This window comes from Diorhabda sublineata, chromosome 8, assembly GCF_026230105.1.
Source record: "Diorhabda sublineata isolate icDioSubl1.1 chromosome 8, icDioSubl1.1, whole genome shotgun sequence".
In the NCBI taxonomy this organism is placed as follows: domain Eukaryota; kingdom Metazoa; phylum Arthropoda; class Insecta; order Coleoptera; family Chrysomelidae; genus Diorhabda; species Diorhabda sublineata.
In genome coordinates this window covers 11970050-11989182 of record NC_079481.1, presented here as the reverse complement: position 1 = coordinate 11989182, position 19133 = coordinate 11970050, and the positions used below count along the sequence as shown (strand labels likewise).

The following is a 19133-nucleotide window of genomic DNA, read 5'->3' as shown; positions in this document are numbered from 1 at the left end:
ATATAAGACCCAACCTAATAGAGGAAAGATCAAATTAGCTATTCTTACCGACACACATTCAAGGGATGAAATAGTTTCCATAGAAGTACGTAGAAAGTTAAAAAGTGTGAAAGGCGTGTTTTAAATGACGAAAAACAACAAGAAGCAGACTAACAAAAAAATTGGAGAGTATGCCGAAGAAGATGCTTATTATTTCTTGTGCTGCCTTGAATTCTGTAGCAGACCAAATGAAAATGGGTTTAATGTCTGAAATGTAAAGGCTGGTCTCATGAAGATTGGATTGGATTATGAGTTTTGACCGATCTCGTTATGAAGCCATAAATACTGATACAAAAATTAATACTTGTTATTTTGATGTTTAATACTTCATGTTATTGTTTCTTACTATTATTTTAAATTTTAAAGTTCTCTATGTATAAAACGTGCTTTGTTTATAATGTATTACAAAAATATGTAATCTAAGAACATGACTGTCACAACTAACTTTGGTTCCTGTCACAACTTACCTCGGTGTTGGGAGAGTTGTGGAAAATAGGAGTAGTTTCAGTTTTTGTGGATTTTTTCAATAACCATATAATTTTAATTGACTTTGTTGACTAGTTTTGAAAGAGTAATAATTTGGCTTCATTATGGCTTAACATAACATACAAGAATTATACCCGCTACCAGAATATACTTGAAGGAATCTCATTGTCCCTGGTAACACCTGTTTTCAACAGAATAGACATACAGCTCATAGGGTAGGACTTCTATAAACTTTCTAAAACCTACTTTCCTTCGATGGTTCACTAGATTTAACTTATAGTGACTTTTTATTTAGGGTTACTTGAACTCTAGAGCGTACGACAACATACCAAACAGTAACAAAGAAGTGAAGCCATCAAAAACGCAAACGTGGAGATTCTATATGTTATAGTGTAAAGAAAAATGATAAACTTCAGAACCGCTTTATTTTTAAAAGATACTGTGTTTTCGATTTTTGTTAATGTGCAATACATATTTAAATTTTGTCGGGGTTAGAATTCGTCCGTTTTGGTTTGACCACATTGTATAAATATATATGAAAAACGACTAAATACATGAACTTTTCCTGATATAAATGATTTTAAGACATTATGTACTATGACCAAAATTCAATCCGCACGAAATCCTGGCTGTAAATCGAACCAAGAATTATAGGGTTGAGTGAGATTCAGTTTGCCAAGATCTATAATCACCTGAAAGAGATAAATAATTAAGATATATAAATATTCAAACACTAAAATAGCAATAAAAAAATTCTAGTTGCATACTTTTTATTTGGGGTGAGAAACAATAACCTTTTAGGGAATTAGATTTGGTGAAGATCTGTATGAAAAATCTGCATTTTAAAGACCTGCAGTAGTTAAAGGAAATACAGTCACATTAATGAATGCATAAAACAGGAAGTCTTCATAAACAAGTTTAATTTTGAAATTTTTTTTTAATTTTTTTTTCTTTTCATATTATTTGAAATAGAAAATCTTTTGAAAATTCGTCTTTATTTCTCTCAAAAATTTTTTAATTGTTCAATCTAGTAAGGTACTAGTAATTGGTAGTAGAATAGATTTATTGCTACTTATTGGAGTAGTATAGAGAATTTTTATCAGAGGGAATACAAAAACAGAAGACAATATATTTTAAGAATGATGTAAAGATAAAAAAAAATTAAATACTTGGGTGAGTGGTGTAAGGGGAGTTCTATTTTGTGAGTGAAAACGTTGGTAAAATAAACGGAGCGAATTGAACAATTTACGAACAAGGATGGTCCCAGAAGTACCTGGCATGACCTAGAGTGGAGGTAGTTGTTGAAAAATACCAATCTATACAGCATATGTTTCATTGTTCATACAGAGTGAGTTTTATATATGGAACGCCTTATTTATCTCGGAAACGGCTTATAAAATTTTTATAAATCTTTGTGCGTAAGGGTCTTGTAATACGGCCGGCATTATGGTGGTATTTACATTGTTGTCAGATATTTCCTTTTTTCGGAAAAATAATGAACGTTGTTATTTCGAATGGATCACCCTAAATATTTTGTGTTTTTAGAAATTCATAAGAAATACTGATTATTTTTCATGTAATATTCTCAATACCTATATGCCATAACTTCTGAGTTACAGCTACATTTACAGTATCTCAACCAAAGTTACAATATTGTATATTTAGATGGCTACGATAGAAAAAACTCATTTAATTTGATTCCTACAATAACTGAAGACAAATCTTTAAATGTTTGTGTCATGCTAGAAGTAGATTCACATTTATGTAGTAGAAAAATTACGAATTTTAGAAAACATACAGTAAAAACTTTGCAATACATTTTGCAACATCCCTGACTGCTCAATATTAAATATAGATATTAGTATGTATTAGATAGTGCCCCTATATGTTCACGCTATTTTGTCTGTGTTCAGTTGTGGTGCAATTTTGACAATTAATTTAAAAAAGTTGACGTCTTTCAATTGTCAGAAAACAGCCAGCGTTTTATTTTTTTATTTAAGTTTATTGTAGTTTTTCCACTGCAAGGTCTAACGTAACGAATTGGTTAGGTCAAGTTATGAATTAAATCGCCTGCCATCTAAAGTATTACCCAGAGGAGTGACACCATCGAAAATATGGAATAAAAGAAATGATTTGACAAAACTCAGAGTTTATGGATGTCGTTCATGGTACATACCATTACCAAAAGGAAATAAACTAGACGCTCGAGCAAAGAAGGGAATTATGGTTGATTATTGCGGTGGTGGATGGAGATTGTAGTTACCGGATGAAATAAAAATTATACGGTCCAGAGATGTGGAATTTCATGAATCTGTAATGAAATTTAAAGCGATTAATCAGAATAAAGAAACAAATAAGCAACAGGTGATATGTGAACCAAGAGAGATTATAGAGGAAACTTCAAAAGAAAATTTACAAAGACATAATGATATAGGCGAAAATGGTGCTACATCAGATAATTCAGACAATGAAGATAATACTCAAGAAAATGTTGCATTGCCAGAATTGTAATTAACCAGATCAAGTAGAAATGTAAAAAGGCCAGGATATTTAGAAGATTATGACATATATATCGCTTATTGTTTCCTTAGTTTAGTAACAGGGGAACCAGAAATCTATCAAGAAGGTATTAAAGAACCAGAATGGCGAGAATCTATTAAAAAAGAACTTCAATCCAACAGAAAATTGGAAACATGGATAGAAGTAAATGAACTACCTGAAGATGTCAAAGCTATCGAAACAAAATGGATTTTTAAAATAAAAGAGGATGGTACTAAGAAGTCTAGATTAGTAGCACGGGGGTTTCAAAACCACAACAACGTATGGAATTTGATTATGCTCCAGTGTGCAGAATTTCAACAATACGCTTCATGCTCTCAGTGGCAGTTGAAAGAGAAACATTGTACGGACATTGAAGTTGACCAAAATGTTGGAACATTAAGTTTAATGAAATTATGACTAAGTTGCAGTTTAAAAGATCTGAATATGATTAATGTATGTATTTTAAAGATCAAGTATACTTAGTGCTATATGTAGATGATACTTTGATTATAGGAAAAGAAGAATTCTTAGACACCTTAATTGGAGATCTTTATAGTGAATTTAAAGTAAAACAAATGAGTAAAGTTCAATCATTCTTAGGAATGCAGATTGAATTTACAAAAAAAAAGGAATAAAAGTACATCAGACCAAAATGATAAAACGACTTTGAAAGAATTTGAAATGAAACAAGATCGATTTCGACACCAATGGAAGTAAATTTTAACGTACCTGAAGATGAACTAATTATAGAAAATAAGTCATATAGAAGATTATTTTGCAGTCTTATGTACATTTCAATAACTACCAGACCAGATATATGTCAAAGTATATGACTACTTAGTCGTTATTTGGATAAACCTACCAACATAACTTGGAATGCAGTCAAGAGAATTTTGCGTTACCTCAACTCTTCATTAGAATATTGTTTATTATTTGGAAAAAGAAATACGGGACTGGTTACTACGTGTGATTCAGATTGGGGTGACAATCAAGAAAAAGTGTGAGTAGATTTGTAGTATTTTATAACAAGAATCCCATAAATTGGTTTTCAAGGAAGCAAAATTGTGTGGCCATTAGTTCAATGGAAGCAGAATATATCGCCGCAGCATTAGCAGCTCAGGAGATAGTGAATTTAAAAGAACTTTTGAGTGATTTCGATATTTCCGAAGAAGTTATTTTGAAGTGTGATAATCTCAGTGCTATTGCTACAGTTAAAAATGTTTAAAATTCAAAAAGAGGGAAACACATTGACATTAAATATTATTTTGAAAAGACTTATGTTTGAAAAATGTTTTTAAAATTGAGTATATTTGTTCTTCTGAAAATTGTGCTGACATGTTGAGAAAATCTTTGTCAAAAGAAAACTTTGTTGGTTTTCGTAAATTAATTTTGGCAACTTAACAAATGTTATAAGTTGTTATTTTAGAACTTTTTAGGCAATATAAATGTTTAGATTGTTAATACATGTTAATACATTTAGTTGACGTCTTCAAGTTGTCAAAAAACAGCCAGCTTTTTATTGCAGTTTTTCCACTGCAAGAACTAACATAACCAATACTCAATTCTTCTTATCTCTATCTTTTAATTCCTGAATATTGGCAGTTTTGTTTTATAAACAATGTTTTTCAAGTGACCCCACAGGAAATAGTCTAAGGGTTTCATGTCGGTTGATCACGGGGGCCATTCGATAAAACCACGTCCTCCAATTATTTTCATTACGGATATTTGCGAAATATCAAGTTCCCTGGAAATTTGTCTGGTACTAAGTGTGGATCGTCTTCTGACAGGACACAAACATCTAAAGATTTGTTTTCGGTTGATTCAGTTTTTCTGCGCCCTGATTTGGGATAAATCTTTTATTGAACCAGTTTCGTCAAATTTTTCTACTAATTTATCACAGTAAATCTTGTTATGGGATTTCGGTCAGGATATAAATTATTGAATTATACACGTTTCTTGTTAACGTCTACGCCTATCACGATATCCTAATATCATTAAAATATCAATTCGTTCTTTTTCAGATAAACGATCCATTGTGACCATCAATAAACTCCAACAATAATAATTAATTAAATCGTCAAATTTATTATTGTAGCAGTCACAGTCACTTAAATGTATTATTTTAATTTCGGTCGAGATAATGCAAATATATAGCTATAATTCCAAAATTATGGTATTTAGGTTCCCTATCATTGGATGGAAAATGATTAATATCTTTTTATGATTTTGAAAAGTGAAAAATATACAGGATGATTTGAAATAATAAAGTTCATTATTTTTACGGAAAAAGAAAGATCTGACAACAATTTTATTTTATTTATAAAAAACGTACAATCAGTTTCCGAGATAATTGAGACGTTCCATAAACAAAACTCACTCTGTCTAAATAGTATAGAATACACGCAGTCAGTAGTCGTATTATAAACAAGTTAAATTAATTTTAAATCTGATAAATTCAATATGATATGATATAATTAAAAATTAAATATTTAACTAAGACGATGGAACATAAAGAGTAAACTTAGCACACGCTTCTTTGTGTTGCATTTGCATAATCTTATTGTAAAAATTTTTATCCAGAAGTTACTTTAGTTACACACAATTAATTTTTTGATTTATTGGAGTCATTTATTTGTTTTTCTATTTATTATGTTTTAGTTTGAAGATTTAACAAAAAAAAGGTAATTGAATAAATGTTTTGATAACAATTTTTAAATGAGAAAAATTAAGATTAATAACTTCGAATATTTGAGTAATGCATCCGAGAGAATTATTGATAAAGAATAAAAAAGCAATCGGTGAGTGGCTTATTATTACTTAAATATTTCGTACCTAAAATTGAAATAATAATTTTGTAAGTCTTTCGGGCTACAATATGCATCATAATGATTGATGTTGAAAAAACCATTTATTACAAAATTATTCAGTGACACCATGATTATCTTTCGCATTAATACGCCGAATACAGCGATTTTTTGGGCATTTTAGCTATTCTGAAAGTCATAGTTGTTCGGACGTCCTCGATCGATTCCCCGGCGAATATGGTGACTATGGTGACACTGGACGCTAAAAACATTCAACGCGCAGTTACAGTGTCATTGTCATGATGTAGCACTCAAGTGTATTGACTATTGACTCTTTTTCAAAGTCTTGATTCACGGTATGTCCAAGTAGAACGAATGACTGTCAAAGAAGCTGATGAGTATCATTTTAATTCTCGATCTTTTGCGAGCTTTTTTTGATTTTCGATCAAAGTTCACAGCAAACTTCATCGCGACACGTTGTTCTTGATTTCATCATTTTTTTCTCGGGCACCGGTAACATACAGCTGGAGAAAGTATAGGAGGATGGTACCAGAAGTACCTGGCATGACCTAGAGTGGTGGTAGTTGCTTGAAAATCACCACTGTATTAGAAAATATTTATAGAGCATATGTTTCAAGTTTGAAGACGCCACGTTGTTTAGTATTTGTGTGGCAGCCATCAGTAGGGAACGGTTTCAGTGAATTTGTATACAAGGAAAAAATTGGTCATCGCTATGTGAGTTTAAACAAGGCCGTGTGATCTGCGAAGACCAGCATCGCAGTGGTCGACCAAATGAGGTAAAGAATGGTATAGAAGGCATTTCAAAAAGTGCAGTACATCGCTTATTAACTGAAAACTTCAACATGAGAAAGCTGTACAATGAAACAAAAACAGCGTCGTGAAGATGTTTCCATCGAGTGTTTGGCAATGTTTCACAGTAATAAAGCCAAATTTTGTGCCATTTCAAAGCCATGGATGAAACGTGGGTCCATTACTCACACCCGAATCAAAGGAACAATCAAAACAAGGGACTGAAAAGGGAAAACTGGCTCCAAATAAGACAAAGACCGTTCCTTCTGTAGGTAAGGTCATGACGTCGGTTTTTTAGGATGCGCATGGGATAATTTTCATTAATTATCTTGAAAAAGGAGAAGCTTTCAACGGCTAGTATCCTGAGATCTTATTGCAACGTTTGAGCGAAGATAACAAGCAACAACTGCCGCATTTGGTTAAGAAGAAAGTGTTTCATCAATACAATCCACAATCTCACACATTCGTTATTGCAATGGCCAATCTTGAAAGATTTTCTAACAATGGAGAAGTGATGGCGGCAGTTAATGGCTATTTTGAGGATTTTCTTTGTTGGAACAGGTACTCCTGGGACTATCTTCGTAGAGAAGATTAATGAAAAATATAAAATAAATTTACATCAATTGAACTATTTACGAATAATCACAAAGTTGTTGTGAATGGCAAACCCTATGGTCATTAACAAATACTTGTTTACAAATAAAATTATTATTATTGATTTGCTTGTTCTTGTGGAATCTGCGAGAAAAGCAACTTCGAAGCTCCTATGTAAAAAATCAGCTCGACAGTACAAGATTGCCTATACCAATTTTCTGACCTGATGTGAATCGAAAAATGTAGAAGGGAACTTCAGTGAACCTATTTTCTTAGCATACTTACAAGAAAAATCAACTCATCAACTTTATAGATAGAATTTTCAATCATCAAGTCAAGCGCCCCTGTTAAGAATGGTACTGATGTTAGAAGATATTTCAAGGTAATGACATATTTAAAACGGAAAAGTGAATTATATCGAAAATTCTCAAATATGAACAAATTGAAAGGTTTATAAACGATGCACCATATGCGAAGTACTTGATAGTCGAAGTTGTAAATATTTTTGGATTATTTGAAGCCTCTTGAAGAATTGTGTAATTTATTAGTAGAAGATATCGAAATAACAAATAAATCATTGTTACTACAACTTCCAAAAATCAGTCGTACTTTCTGTATTATTGGGAAGTATGTTAAATATTTCCTCAAGTACATTGATCTACGCCTTTCTATTATCAAAAATCGTCGTTTAACGTCAAGAGGAGATGACAGTTCCTCAGATGACGAAGAATATTATGATTTTTTATAATTTAATTTCTGTATAATGCATTTTTTGTATAATATTCAATAAAAAAATAAGTGTATCTAATACTATGTACGTAATGCCTAATTTTTATTCTGTTACAATAAAATTCTTTCCATTTTACGAGTATCCTACCGGCACGACTTTGGCATATTATTTTTAGTGTTTGTGAATGGATAACAATAGGCTAAACCCATATATTGACCTCAACCCGGGTGGTACTACCTCCACTTGATAAAAAGAAAAAAAAGTACAATGAAATCAATGCCACTCTATTAAAGTGGCTTAAATATTCGTTAGGTCACTCTGTGGTCCCTTTGCATACCTAATGAGCTTTTATTACTCTATACCTTTCTGAAATAAACTATAGTAATGTGTTGTGAAGTGATGATTGTTAAATATTGATAATAAAAATTGGCAATTTGTTAAATTATTATTATAATTTTATGTGATTTCATGAATATTTTTAAATATATTTTCAGTGCGCTTCTACGTAAACAATCACTTTCAACAATGTCACTTTTATTGGCGGTTGGACAAAAAAGCAGTTTCGATATTTATAAAAACCATTTCTTAGTAGTTGATATAGTTGATTATATAAGTTGGCAATAAATGAAAAATAACTACCAATAACATAATAAATAATCCTAACAAACTTCCAACGGACTAAATTCATAATTGTATCTTTCTCCAGTAACTAAAATCGTTGGCAGTTCTGATACAGTGTGTTGATATACCAAAGAAACTTACTAATATTCCAATTTCAAAGTTCACATTAAAAATGTTGACTAAAAGCTAGAATACAAGTTACTCCAAAATAACTTTTTTACGGACACCTGTCACGTCTAAAAAGCAAACTAATTCTATGTGTCGATCTCAATATTAACACATTCACTACCGCCGACATCTATAGTAGAATTCAAACTCATTTTCATGCGATACAGATGACGTCTGGGCTGCGAGTGGTGGTGCTTTGGTATGCTGAGTATGGTTGTGTTTAGAGGCGAACACGTGCATTTGATATTGCAATTTTTTATTACAAAATAAGTCTTTTGCGTGCAGAAGTTTTTTTCAACCATCAGTGTTATTACAAAACATGGATTTCACAGAGAAAGCAGGGTAATTTTTTTTTAAATATTTGTTCATTAGTTTTTAAGGTTATGTATTTCTCAGTGTGTCGAAAAAAAACTCAAAGAGTCCGTTGATTCAAGCTGAATTGGAAGAGTTAGCAAATTTGTCCGATTTGTCCATAGATGCGTTTTCAAGTGATGATTCTACTGCTTTGAACTTTGAACTACATGATTCATCAAGCTCAGATTCCGAGATCAGCGATCAATGATCACAGAGCGATGCAGATGACGATCTGATTAGCATTCCAAGCTCTTCACAAAAAAAATTATCCCAGACCTCAGATAATTCCGATAATGAGTGGACTGACACAGAAGAAGATCCCACAATACTTCTTTTGGTGCCAGACGAGTCTATCAACATAGACATTCCGGAAAATGCTTCGGTCTCATAATATTTCCAGCTGTTTTTTGATGACTCCATCATTGACATAATTGTCCGTGAAACGAATAGACGAGCCAGAGAATTTTTTGATAAACAGCCACCAGGAAATCCTAAAAAAAATGCTCAATAAGAAGCTAAAAAGATGGGAAGCTATCTGGAAACGAAAAGGGAAAATTGTTGTAATCAAATGGAAAGATAAGATACGTCGGAATAATAAGCACTTGACCTAAACATCAGATGGTTAAAATTACAACAAGAAGAGGCCACGAAAAACCATAGAGCGTTAAAGATTATAATGCTCATATGTCGGAAGTTGACAGAGCCGACTACATGATGTCATACTATTCCAGTCCAAGAAAGACAATAAAATGGTATCGCAATTTTTTTTTCATTTAGTAGTTATTTACATTTGAAATGCCTGTTTCTTTTACAAAAAGAAACGCCAAACCAAAAAAACCCTTCTAGAGTTTCGTGAAGAACTCTTGAACGAACTTCTCAAACCAAAAGAAATTTCCAAGCCACAAGCCACGGATCTCCAGTCACACCACTATGCGGCTGAGAATGTTGGAGAAAAGAATACTATGAACAGATGCAGGTGGTGCTCGAAAAGAAATATAAGAAAGAGGTTAAAGTATTACTGCCCGCAATGTGAAAACCAACCTGGATCATGTGTTACGCCATGTTTTGCTCAATGGCACCTTCATTTATCCTAGAATTAATATTTTATTATTTACAATTCAAATTCACTTCCAACGAATATTTAAGCCACTGGACGGAATTCCCCACTTTATTACTCTATACCTTTCTGAAATAGACTATAGTTTAATTTTCTTGAGACCACTATAATGGCCGTCGGTCTGCCAAAGTGTCTATGACTAGTCGTAGACCAGCGGCCAGTTTAGTGGCCCTAAAGCAAAATGGCGGAATTTTAAATCCCCAAAAAATTCCTACTAGTTTAAAAATAATCACAATTGGATTAAGAGTAACGGACAGCATAATCTGGGCGGTAGTGAACCTGTTAATTACTCCAGTATGTGTGCTGGTCAAGAATGTCTTCAGTCAATTTTTGATTCTTTTCATATGGTCATGCATATAACCGCACCAACCAAAATAACTAAGACCAGTTCTAGTACTGTGGACTGTGTCTTTTCGGTAAAATCCAATACTAAAAATGCTTCTCGCCAATTATGCCAATTTTCGAAAAAAAGTTTTCAAAACTTCAAACACTGTTGTCAAACAATTGACTGGAACATACTCTCTGGTGATGTGGACTTTGAATTTCCTAGATTTATAAAAACACTAACTGGTATGGCATCCAATTCTTTTTCTCTTGGACGTATTAAAAAAAGCGAAATGAAGCTTGGTCCGCTGAAGGTTTTCTTTTTTAGTTTTTACAAGCTTTTGTCTACAAATTGTAACAATTTTTTGACAATAAAGCATTTTTCTGTCTCTCCTCTCTCGGTAATGAATAACTTGTAAAATGAAGATCTGTATTCACCATCTACATTATGGTTTTAAAAACATCCATTATGTGGTAATGATCATCATATTGTAATGATGAATGAATAAACAAGGATTTATTGCGATAATTTTCAAAAGCCCAAGAAATCTTTACCTTCAGTGACAGTCTTTGGTAGGATTTTTAATTGAACCTATTTCTTCAAAATGTTTCACATTCCTCAAAATTTCAGTTTTGATAATCGTGTTGCAATTTGCATATGTATCATTAAATGAATAAGTTCTCTTACAAAGACTGCAACCCCTCATCATAAGAATCGTTATTCTCTCCTGTTTATTTAATTAATAAGAGAGAAACGACAAAACTTTGGAACTATTAATATAGAATTATGTTATACTGTATTAAATATTATTTAATTTTAACTAGATAAAACTTTTTTATAAGAAATCGAAATATTTGCAAGGTACGTAATGAAGACACTGTAGAGATAGGTAATTTGTGATTTCGATTAAGTCTTTCTGACAATATCATTGTAGTTTTAATCTGTTTTGATTGACAAACCCCCACGTATTATATTATCTTGTAACCAATCTCATTGAAAAACACTCACCAAGGATTTTTTTATATCGTCACATAGAGGGCGTTTTCGTAATGGAAATGTAGGAAAATTAAACAACAACGTGTACCAATTCAAATATATTCCGAGCATTCGAATACTTCTGTATTCATCGTTTGGAACTGAAATTATGGTGAAGTACAATATAAAAATATATCTAAAAGTATAACAAAACATTCCCAGACGATGAATACATACATATTCGAAAAAGCTCGGATTATATTAGAATTAGTACACTTTGGTATTTAATTTTGCCACATCCTTACTTCGAAAACGCTCATCTAGCTGCAAAAATTTCTTTCCAATTCGTCACATAAAGTATGCAAAATGTTTTTACCTGTCCTAAAATGTTACTGTTGGAATATATTAGTTGCTTTTGTGTACAAGCCGTAACTTCTAATTGTCTGAAACCAATTTCGCCTTGGCTAATAACATATTCGAAAGTTTCATCAAAGATTGGATTGATGTTATCCTTGATAACCTGAAAGTATTTATCAATTATTTTACGGCCTAGATTGAAATTATAAATCAATATTCAATTAATTTACATTGAAGCAAATATCTTTTAAATGTATTCCTAGATCATAATACTGGGTGTTCAGGAACTGAGCTCACTCACTCAACTCAACAGCAAAAAAAACGGGCATCTCATATTTTTCTTATTAAAAGCTAATTTTTAGCAATGTAATTGTTTTTGTGGGTATTCTAGTTATTACAGATAATTTAGGGTCTAAGTTCATTGAACTAATACCTTCAGCATTAGTAGACAATTAGATAAAATAAACAATTATATTTGATTTATTTATCTTGCAGATGATTTATCTGTCAGACCTAATCTAAACTGTAAATAGTTTTTCGCACATTTAAACATCTTTAATTTATTAACGAAGCCTTTTCTGTGATTAATAGACATTTTTGTTCAGAATAATGGTTCTTTGAAATGTTAACATAGCCTGAGTTGATGCCGATGCAGAGAAGGCCGGAGCTTATGGTACATTGCCGAAACGCTTGGGTAGTGAATTCTACCCTTCACGATGCACTCCGGCAGTGGCCGACCAAGGGCAACAACGGCAGTAAACGATCGATTTATTACGCTGTATGATTGAGAGATCGACATTTAATGTACTTCTTAGATTTGGGAAAGACTTGAAGTGCCTCTAAATATACGTGTAAGTGCAGACACAGTGCGGCGGAGACTGAGGGATTATGAAATCCTATCAAGGCGACCCGCGACAGGGCTCAAACTCCTGGAAAGGCATCGAAGAGAAAGGCGATTATTTGCCGATCAGTATTCTCTTTAGACTCTGTAGCAATGGGGAACTGAAGGAAGTCCTTCTAGAGGCTGGGAACCCATTTGCTCCATTTATTGGTGAAAAATTCATTTTAATGCAGGATAATGCTCGTCCACGTACCGCCAGAATTGTTACCGAATACTTGGAGCAAGTGGAAATTACAGATCTGGACTGGCCCGCACTATCTCCCGATATAAATCCTATAGAGCATTTGTGAGATAATCTAGGGAGGTATTAGATGTCGTTATCCTCCTCCTAGTGACTTAAATTAGCTTCGAGAAGAATGGGATACTATGTCGGTGGAGTACGTCCAGAATTTAATTTCTTTGATGCCAGACAGGGTTAGAGCACTTCACCGCAGTAGAGGGAGTAATACACGCTATTAGAATTACACAAATTGTTAGAAAACATAGGAAGAATAACGTTTCTTTCAAAATGTGTTATTTTATCATAATATCATATCATAATAATCAATAAAAAATATTCATTTCTGGCAGATTTTGTTTAAATAACCTATAAATTAACCAATTCTCATCATAAATTAAAAAGATTAATATATTTAACAAAATTATAAGACCAAATCTAAGTGTCCGTTTTTTTGCTGTTGAGTTTATTTTGATCGTAAATAAATTTTTTTATTAGAATTAATGTTTCTGGACAACTAAGACCATCAACATGGTATAGTTATGATACAATTATTAACTTTAACTATGATTATTATAGAACCAAACAAAATTTCAATGTCAAAATATTTTATTACTCAACATATTCTCCTCTTAATTACGTCTCTATACTTTTAAAAAAAAATGTTTCTTCTTGCTCTGCAAACCAGACCTCCTCAGCCTTTATTACCTTTACGATCTTTTAACCTTTTTTTAATCAAACACTAAATAACGATTTTTTTACATGGCAACATGAAATTTGTGTGTAGGGGCGTTGTACTGCGAAAACAAAACATCTTTGGATAGCTTTTTGCAACTTTTCTCTTTAATTTTTTCCCGTAGAGTGGTCAGTAATGTCGAATAGTAATCTCCAGTTATTGTTCTACCCTTATCCAAAAAATCAATCATGATTAGGTCCCATGGCAATCCCAAAAACTGAAGCAAGAACTTTTCCACCAGATTTTTGGACACGATACTTCTTAGGTCTTGGAGAACCAAATTGTCGCCATTCCATCGATTATTGCTTTGTTTCTGGATCGTAGAAATGTACCCAAGTCTCATCCATAGTAACAATTCGGTTTAAGAAGTCTACATCGTTTTCAAATCGATCACAGATCGAACGTGATGCTTCTACCCTTGCACGCTTTTGGTCAACATTCAAACATTTGGGAATCCATTTTGCAGCAATTTTCTCAAGTCCAAATTGACGTGAACTATATGATGAACGTGTTCGTTTGAAATATTCAGTGATTCAGATATCTGGTTTAGCCCAATTTGACGGTCTGATAAAATCATGTCATCCCAATCGGTCATCATCTTCAATGGAAATACGAAGGACATTGATCATCAAGGGTATTAAGCATATCTTCATAAATCTGCTTACCTCTTAACCCTTTTAAATACAGATAGGTACTTGATGATGGCTCGATACTCCAATTTTTCGATTTTCACAATTTCGGGGTACATCTTTTTTCTTTCAATTTATTGCGTAACTCTGGTTCACTTTTTTGACGTGAAACTTTACACTCACACTTCTAATAAGTTATTTTGCGTTGCTATGGTAACGCAATATTTTGTTTATGCATGGAACTGGTCTAGGCTAACTAGATATCAATACATCCTCGTATTATAAAAATTTGTCTAAGCATACGTTTTTTACGGCTGGTATGACAAAAAATATTTGAAACTGAACATCCTCTACTCACTCTAGAAATTTGTATATTAACTTCCAGTCCAATAATAATATACCAACACTATCAATTTTATTTTATATATAGTAATATGTGTCTTACCTGCGTTTTTCTTTTTGTATCTCGAGCTCTTTCCGGTAAAAGATACAGCTTCACATAAGGATCAGGAATACTTGAGGGATCTTTGAGAGGTATGTTCCTTTAAAGAATAAAAAATTATTTTAAATAACATTGTTCAAAATAAATTTCTATTAAAAGTAAGTATGACAAACAAGCCTGAAAAAAAATGGTTGAGAAAGCCATACATGGAGCAAGAAGATGTTGCATGCAATTTCTTGCAAGGTCAAAATATTGCATATGGCTGCTACTAACAAAGATTTTTTCTCCTGTTACTTCTGCTGGGTATTTTATGAACAAGAGTGGATAAAATATAATTAATAGAAAACTTCTAAATTAATACCAACAGTATAAATCACAAAAGAAGATTTACTATAGAAGGCTGAGAGATTAGTTTAACAAAAATACTCCAATCATTCGTTGATCTTATTGACTTTTGGTTGACTGTTGAAGTAAAATTAGCTAGATTTTAGCCGGAATTTCAACTATATCCAAGCAAAATAACACCAAACCGATAAAGTTGTAATTGCGATTTTGCAAGAGCTTCGTCTGCATAATATTTCGATCAAGATATATTGTGCAATGCATTTCACATTGTTTTGCACCATGTCAAACTGTCTTTGGTAGCAGATACAACATAAATATGTTTGATTAATATTTATTATAATGCACAGGTATCTTGGAAATCATTTGTTAAAGATTCTTAACCATTTACACCAGCTAATAAATTCCTAACTAGAGACTAATAGAAGGCACCATTGACACTGATAGTAAAATATATTTTTATAGTATTATCGATCTTCAAACTAGAGTTGTATGAATATAAACATCTCACGTTTGGTTTCGCCTTTTAATTTTAGATAGAATTTATTCCTGTCTGGACATAAAATATTACTATTATCGCTTGTTGGATTTGAAGTTGGAAGCAATATGATTACCATTGGGAGTGTCATTAGCGAAGCCTATGAGAGTAACGTGTTTTGGCAGGTCGTTTGTTATAGAATCATTATACAGGATTTTCCAAAGTGGAGGACCAAAATCCTAGCCCTGTGGAAAAACGTGTTTATTCCTATATTTCCTTTCATCTCCGTATACTAGACTATAATTTCTCATTCAGAAAGGTATGATGCTAATAGCGTAAGTAAATCTTTATCAATTCTTCTATTTCTTAGTTTATTTAGGATTATCTGCGAGGAAGAACTATTGGAGACATTCCTTAAAAATGCAGTAGGAATGTCAAGTTGTCTTATAGCCCTGTTCTTTTAGTACCGCATGTGATAGAATTGTATTTCTTCCTTCAACTGAAATCTTTTTACTAAAAGCGGCGCCTTTTTCAAGCTATTTTCTTTAGTTTTAAACACCAATTTTGTTTTAATCCCAGTCATATTACTATGTAAATCTGCCTCAGTCCATGTGTCCATTTTCTTCAAAGATTCTATTTCTGTTTTGTTCGCTTCCCACCAACCATTGTTAATCACCTGTTCGTAATTTTTAGGATCTTCTCTCCACTTATCAAACAGAATGCTTCATTAAGTTCGTAAGCACTTGTGGTATCCCATACTTTGTAATCCGTCTTTCTTGGTAGCACAATTATCCAACCTTTGCATCCAAAAGGTTTCAGTTTCTGTAATTGAAATTTCCTCTTCAATATTATAGCTGGTATCTTAAAGTTGGAGATACATCTGCTTCTCAAATATGTTGCTCCAAAAATAGCATGTCCCCATAAGTGTCTTAGTAAATTAGACTCATTTAATATTGTTCGAGCCTTGTCGTCAAATATTGCCCTATTAAGTCTTTTAACATTCATCTGTGGACTAGAAGAATTTTTTGAGGCTTTCCAATCAATATTTCTTTTATATATTTAATAAGATTTTCTGATGCTTCAGATTTATTAACCAAAAAAAAGTGTGATTAAAATATAAGTAAAAATCCATTATTGTTTGGTAGTATATGTAACCTTCCTTAGTTTAAGTTTTCGTTAGGACAGCTACATCTGGATGTGTTAGTTCTCCAATGTTTTTAGATTGTGGTTTAAAATGTAATCTAGTGCATTTGGTTTTTAAACATGTGTCGCATATTTTCTCTCTTTCGGGTAAATTCAAGATACTTAAGCATTTTCTGTTCAATCAAAAGATATACTTTTTTGCTTGCTTATCATTACATTCAATACCTGGCATTATCATCCTTTTCTTTGTTGCTTCTAGTACAGTTTCATTTACAAATTTCATTTTTATTAGTGTGGAAATATAGTCACATCAATCATATATTTTTCATATTTGTCCTGTGAAATTATGAAAGGCACAAGAATCTACCACAAAACAATGTCTGCTGACATATTCAAACACATAGTGTCATCCATGTTGAAGGCTACAAAAATTTCTTCGTGGTAAGTATTGTAGTTGCATGCCTGAGCATTCCTAAATGACTTGAGATTTCCACGCCCTCGCCTTCTTCCTCTGGATCGTCCTCTATCTTATAGAGTTTCTGCTTTCTTATACCGATAGGATAATGTCCTTCTTTGCCACATCTAGAGCAAGTAAAGAAACTGCTCTCACATTCTGCTACTTGCTTCTGTTCTCTCATTTTAAACTCTGCATCCAAGAAACGAGATTTAAAAACTATAGTCAATTCTTGTACATCACTCATTGTTTCTAGTGTCGTAATAACAATATAAAATTCTTCCGGTGATGTCAAAAATAAGTGGGTTAATTATTTATTTCTCTTAGAACCTGTTGCTGGCAATTTTGCAATGGAGTCATCAAATACCAAGAAGTAGTCTTTCTTAGATACAGTTTATTAAAACCCTTTTTCTTTCAAATACTTAAGACACTCATTTCTGAAGCATTTCCACTGTCACATACTGGACTGCTTTGGCTTTAGCGTTATTTTGAAAGTTTCTTGTTTTTTTTTCGTCACAAACGCCCAAAATATTAGCCAATCCCTTCTCTTCTTGGGGACTTTTAACAGGGAATTTCAAATTTGAGAAGGACACTCCATACTATAGTTTTGAATGGAGCTCTGCTGTTATTAGTTGATCTGGACAGAGGTCCGATGAAATAAACTGTCTCAAAGTATCAATTTTATTTTTATTTAAGATTTAAAAAAACAAATCAACGGAGGAAAAATAATCTGTCACTTTTTTTGCCAATACAAATATTAGATCAAGGTTACGTTCAATAACACCACTAAGATATATCTTCCTATATTTGAATCCTTGGAGAGTAGCCAATAATTCTAATCATAGCTAATCTGCAGCCATTGTCTCATATGTCGGAATTGAAATTGAATTGCCTTTTTTATTCCTCAATAATTTTTGTATGCTATGTACTAATTTTGTGATTTTTAACTAATGATTGTTTGATTGTTTTTCTTGTGCATTCCTTCCTGGACGTGCTTGACTGCTTGTCTGTTTGACAATTAATAATACAACCTAATTAATATAATTTTTTAACTTTTAACTTACCTATTAGTAAAATCAATACAGTCATGAAGAATGTTTTCCTTCACTATGGATAATAAATTTTCATTCAACTACTTTATACATTAGCCAGTAATAATAATAACACTTAATTTTAACGTTTAAATTATCTTGCAGACAATAGTATGTATTTGAACACAAATCGCAACAAACTTTCAACTTTTATTGTAAACACTATGGAGTGTAGAGAAGGAGGAACTTCTCTTATGGACGGTACGTTTAAAATATGGTCTGAATTCTGTAGGGATAATACGTGGCGCTGATTGTACTATGGGACTGACGTTTGTCTATATTCATGTGAAAAGCTGTGCAATCCTTAATATCTTATTAGATTTTTATTTTTTATTAAGAACTTGATATATTTCTGTACCTGCTTGCATAAGCTAATTACCAATGATATTTTAACAAAACTATAATTATTATATTTGTTGCGGATAGAGTTCAATATTTTATTTCTATGAACCAAAATGTTTTATTTTCAATTATTTTATTATTCTTATTGATATTTTTATATGACTATAACTATTATATTAGTTGCTAATGAAGTTGCTAATATTTTATTTTTATGAACCGAAATATTTTTTTTTATTATTCTATTATTTTTATTGATCTAATTATATCGCTATAATTATTATATTAGTTACGGATAAAATTCAATATTTTATTTTAATCAACCAAAATGTTTTTTTTTATACTATTTCATTATTGTTACATCATTCTACTTTTTTTTCATATTAGAATATATGTATTATCTAAACCAAATAAATAGCTAAATAATAAAGTTAATTTAA

General features: G+C 32.0%; 1 protein-coding gene across 2 annotated transcripts in view; it reads right to left on the bottom strand.

Annotated features, from left to right (window-relative positions):
- Positions 1 to 931: 931 nt before the first annotated feature.
- The window catches only part of LOC130447308 (extended synaptotagmin-2), a 127154-nt gene continuing 108952 nt past the window's right edge, over positions 932 to 19133 (bottom strand). For both annotated transcript variants that reach the window (XM_056784052.1, XM_056784053.1), the window contains exons 18-20: positions 14850 to 14946; positions 11941 to 12084; positions 932 to 1217 (exon numbers count right to left, since the gene is read on the bottom strand). In XM_056784052.1, the coding sequence (XP_056640030.1) occupies positions 1134 to 1217; positions 11941 to 12084; positions 14850 to 14946 (325 nt within the window). In that variant the 3' untranslated portion in view covers positions 932 to 1133. The remainder of the gene's footprint in view (positions 1218 to 11940; positions 12085 to 14849; positions 14947 to 19133) is intronic.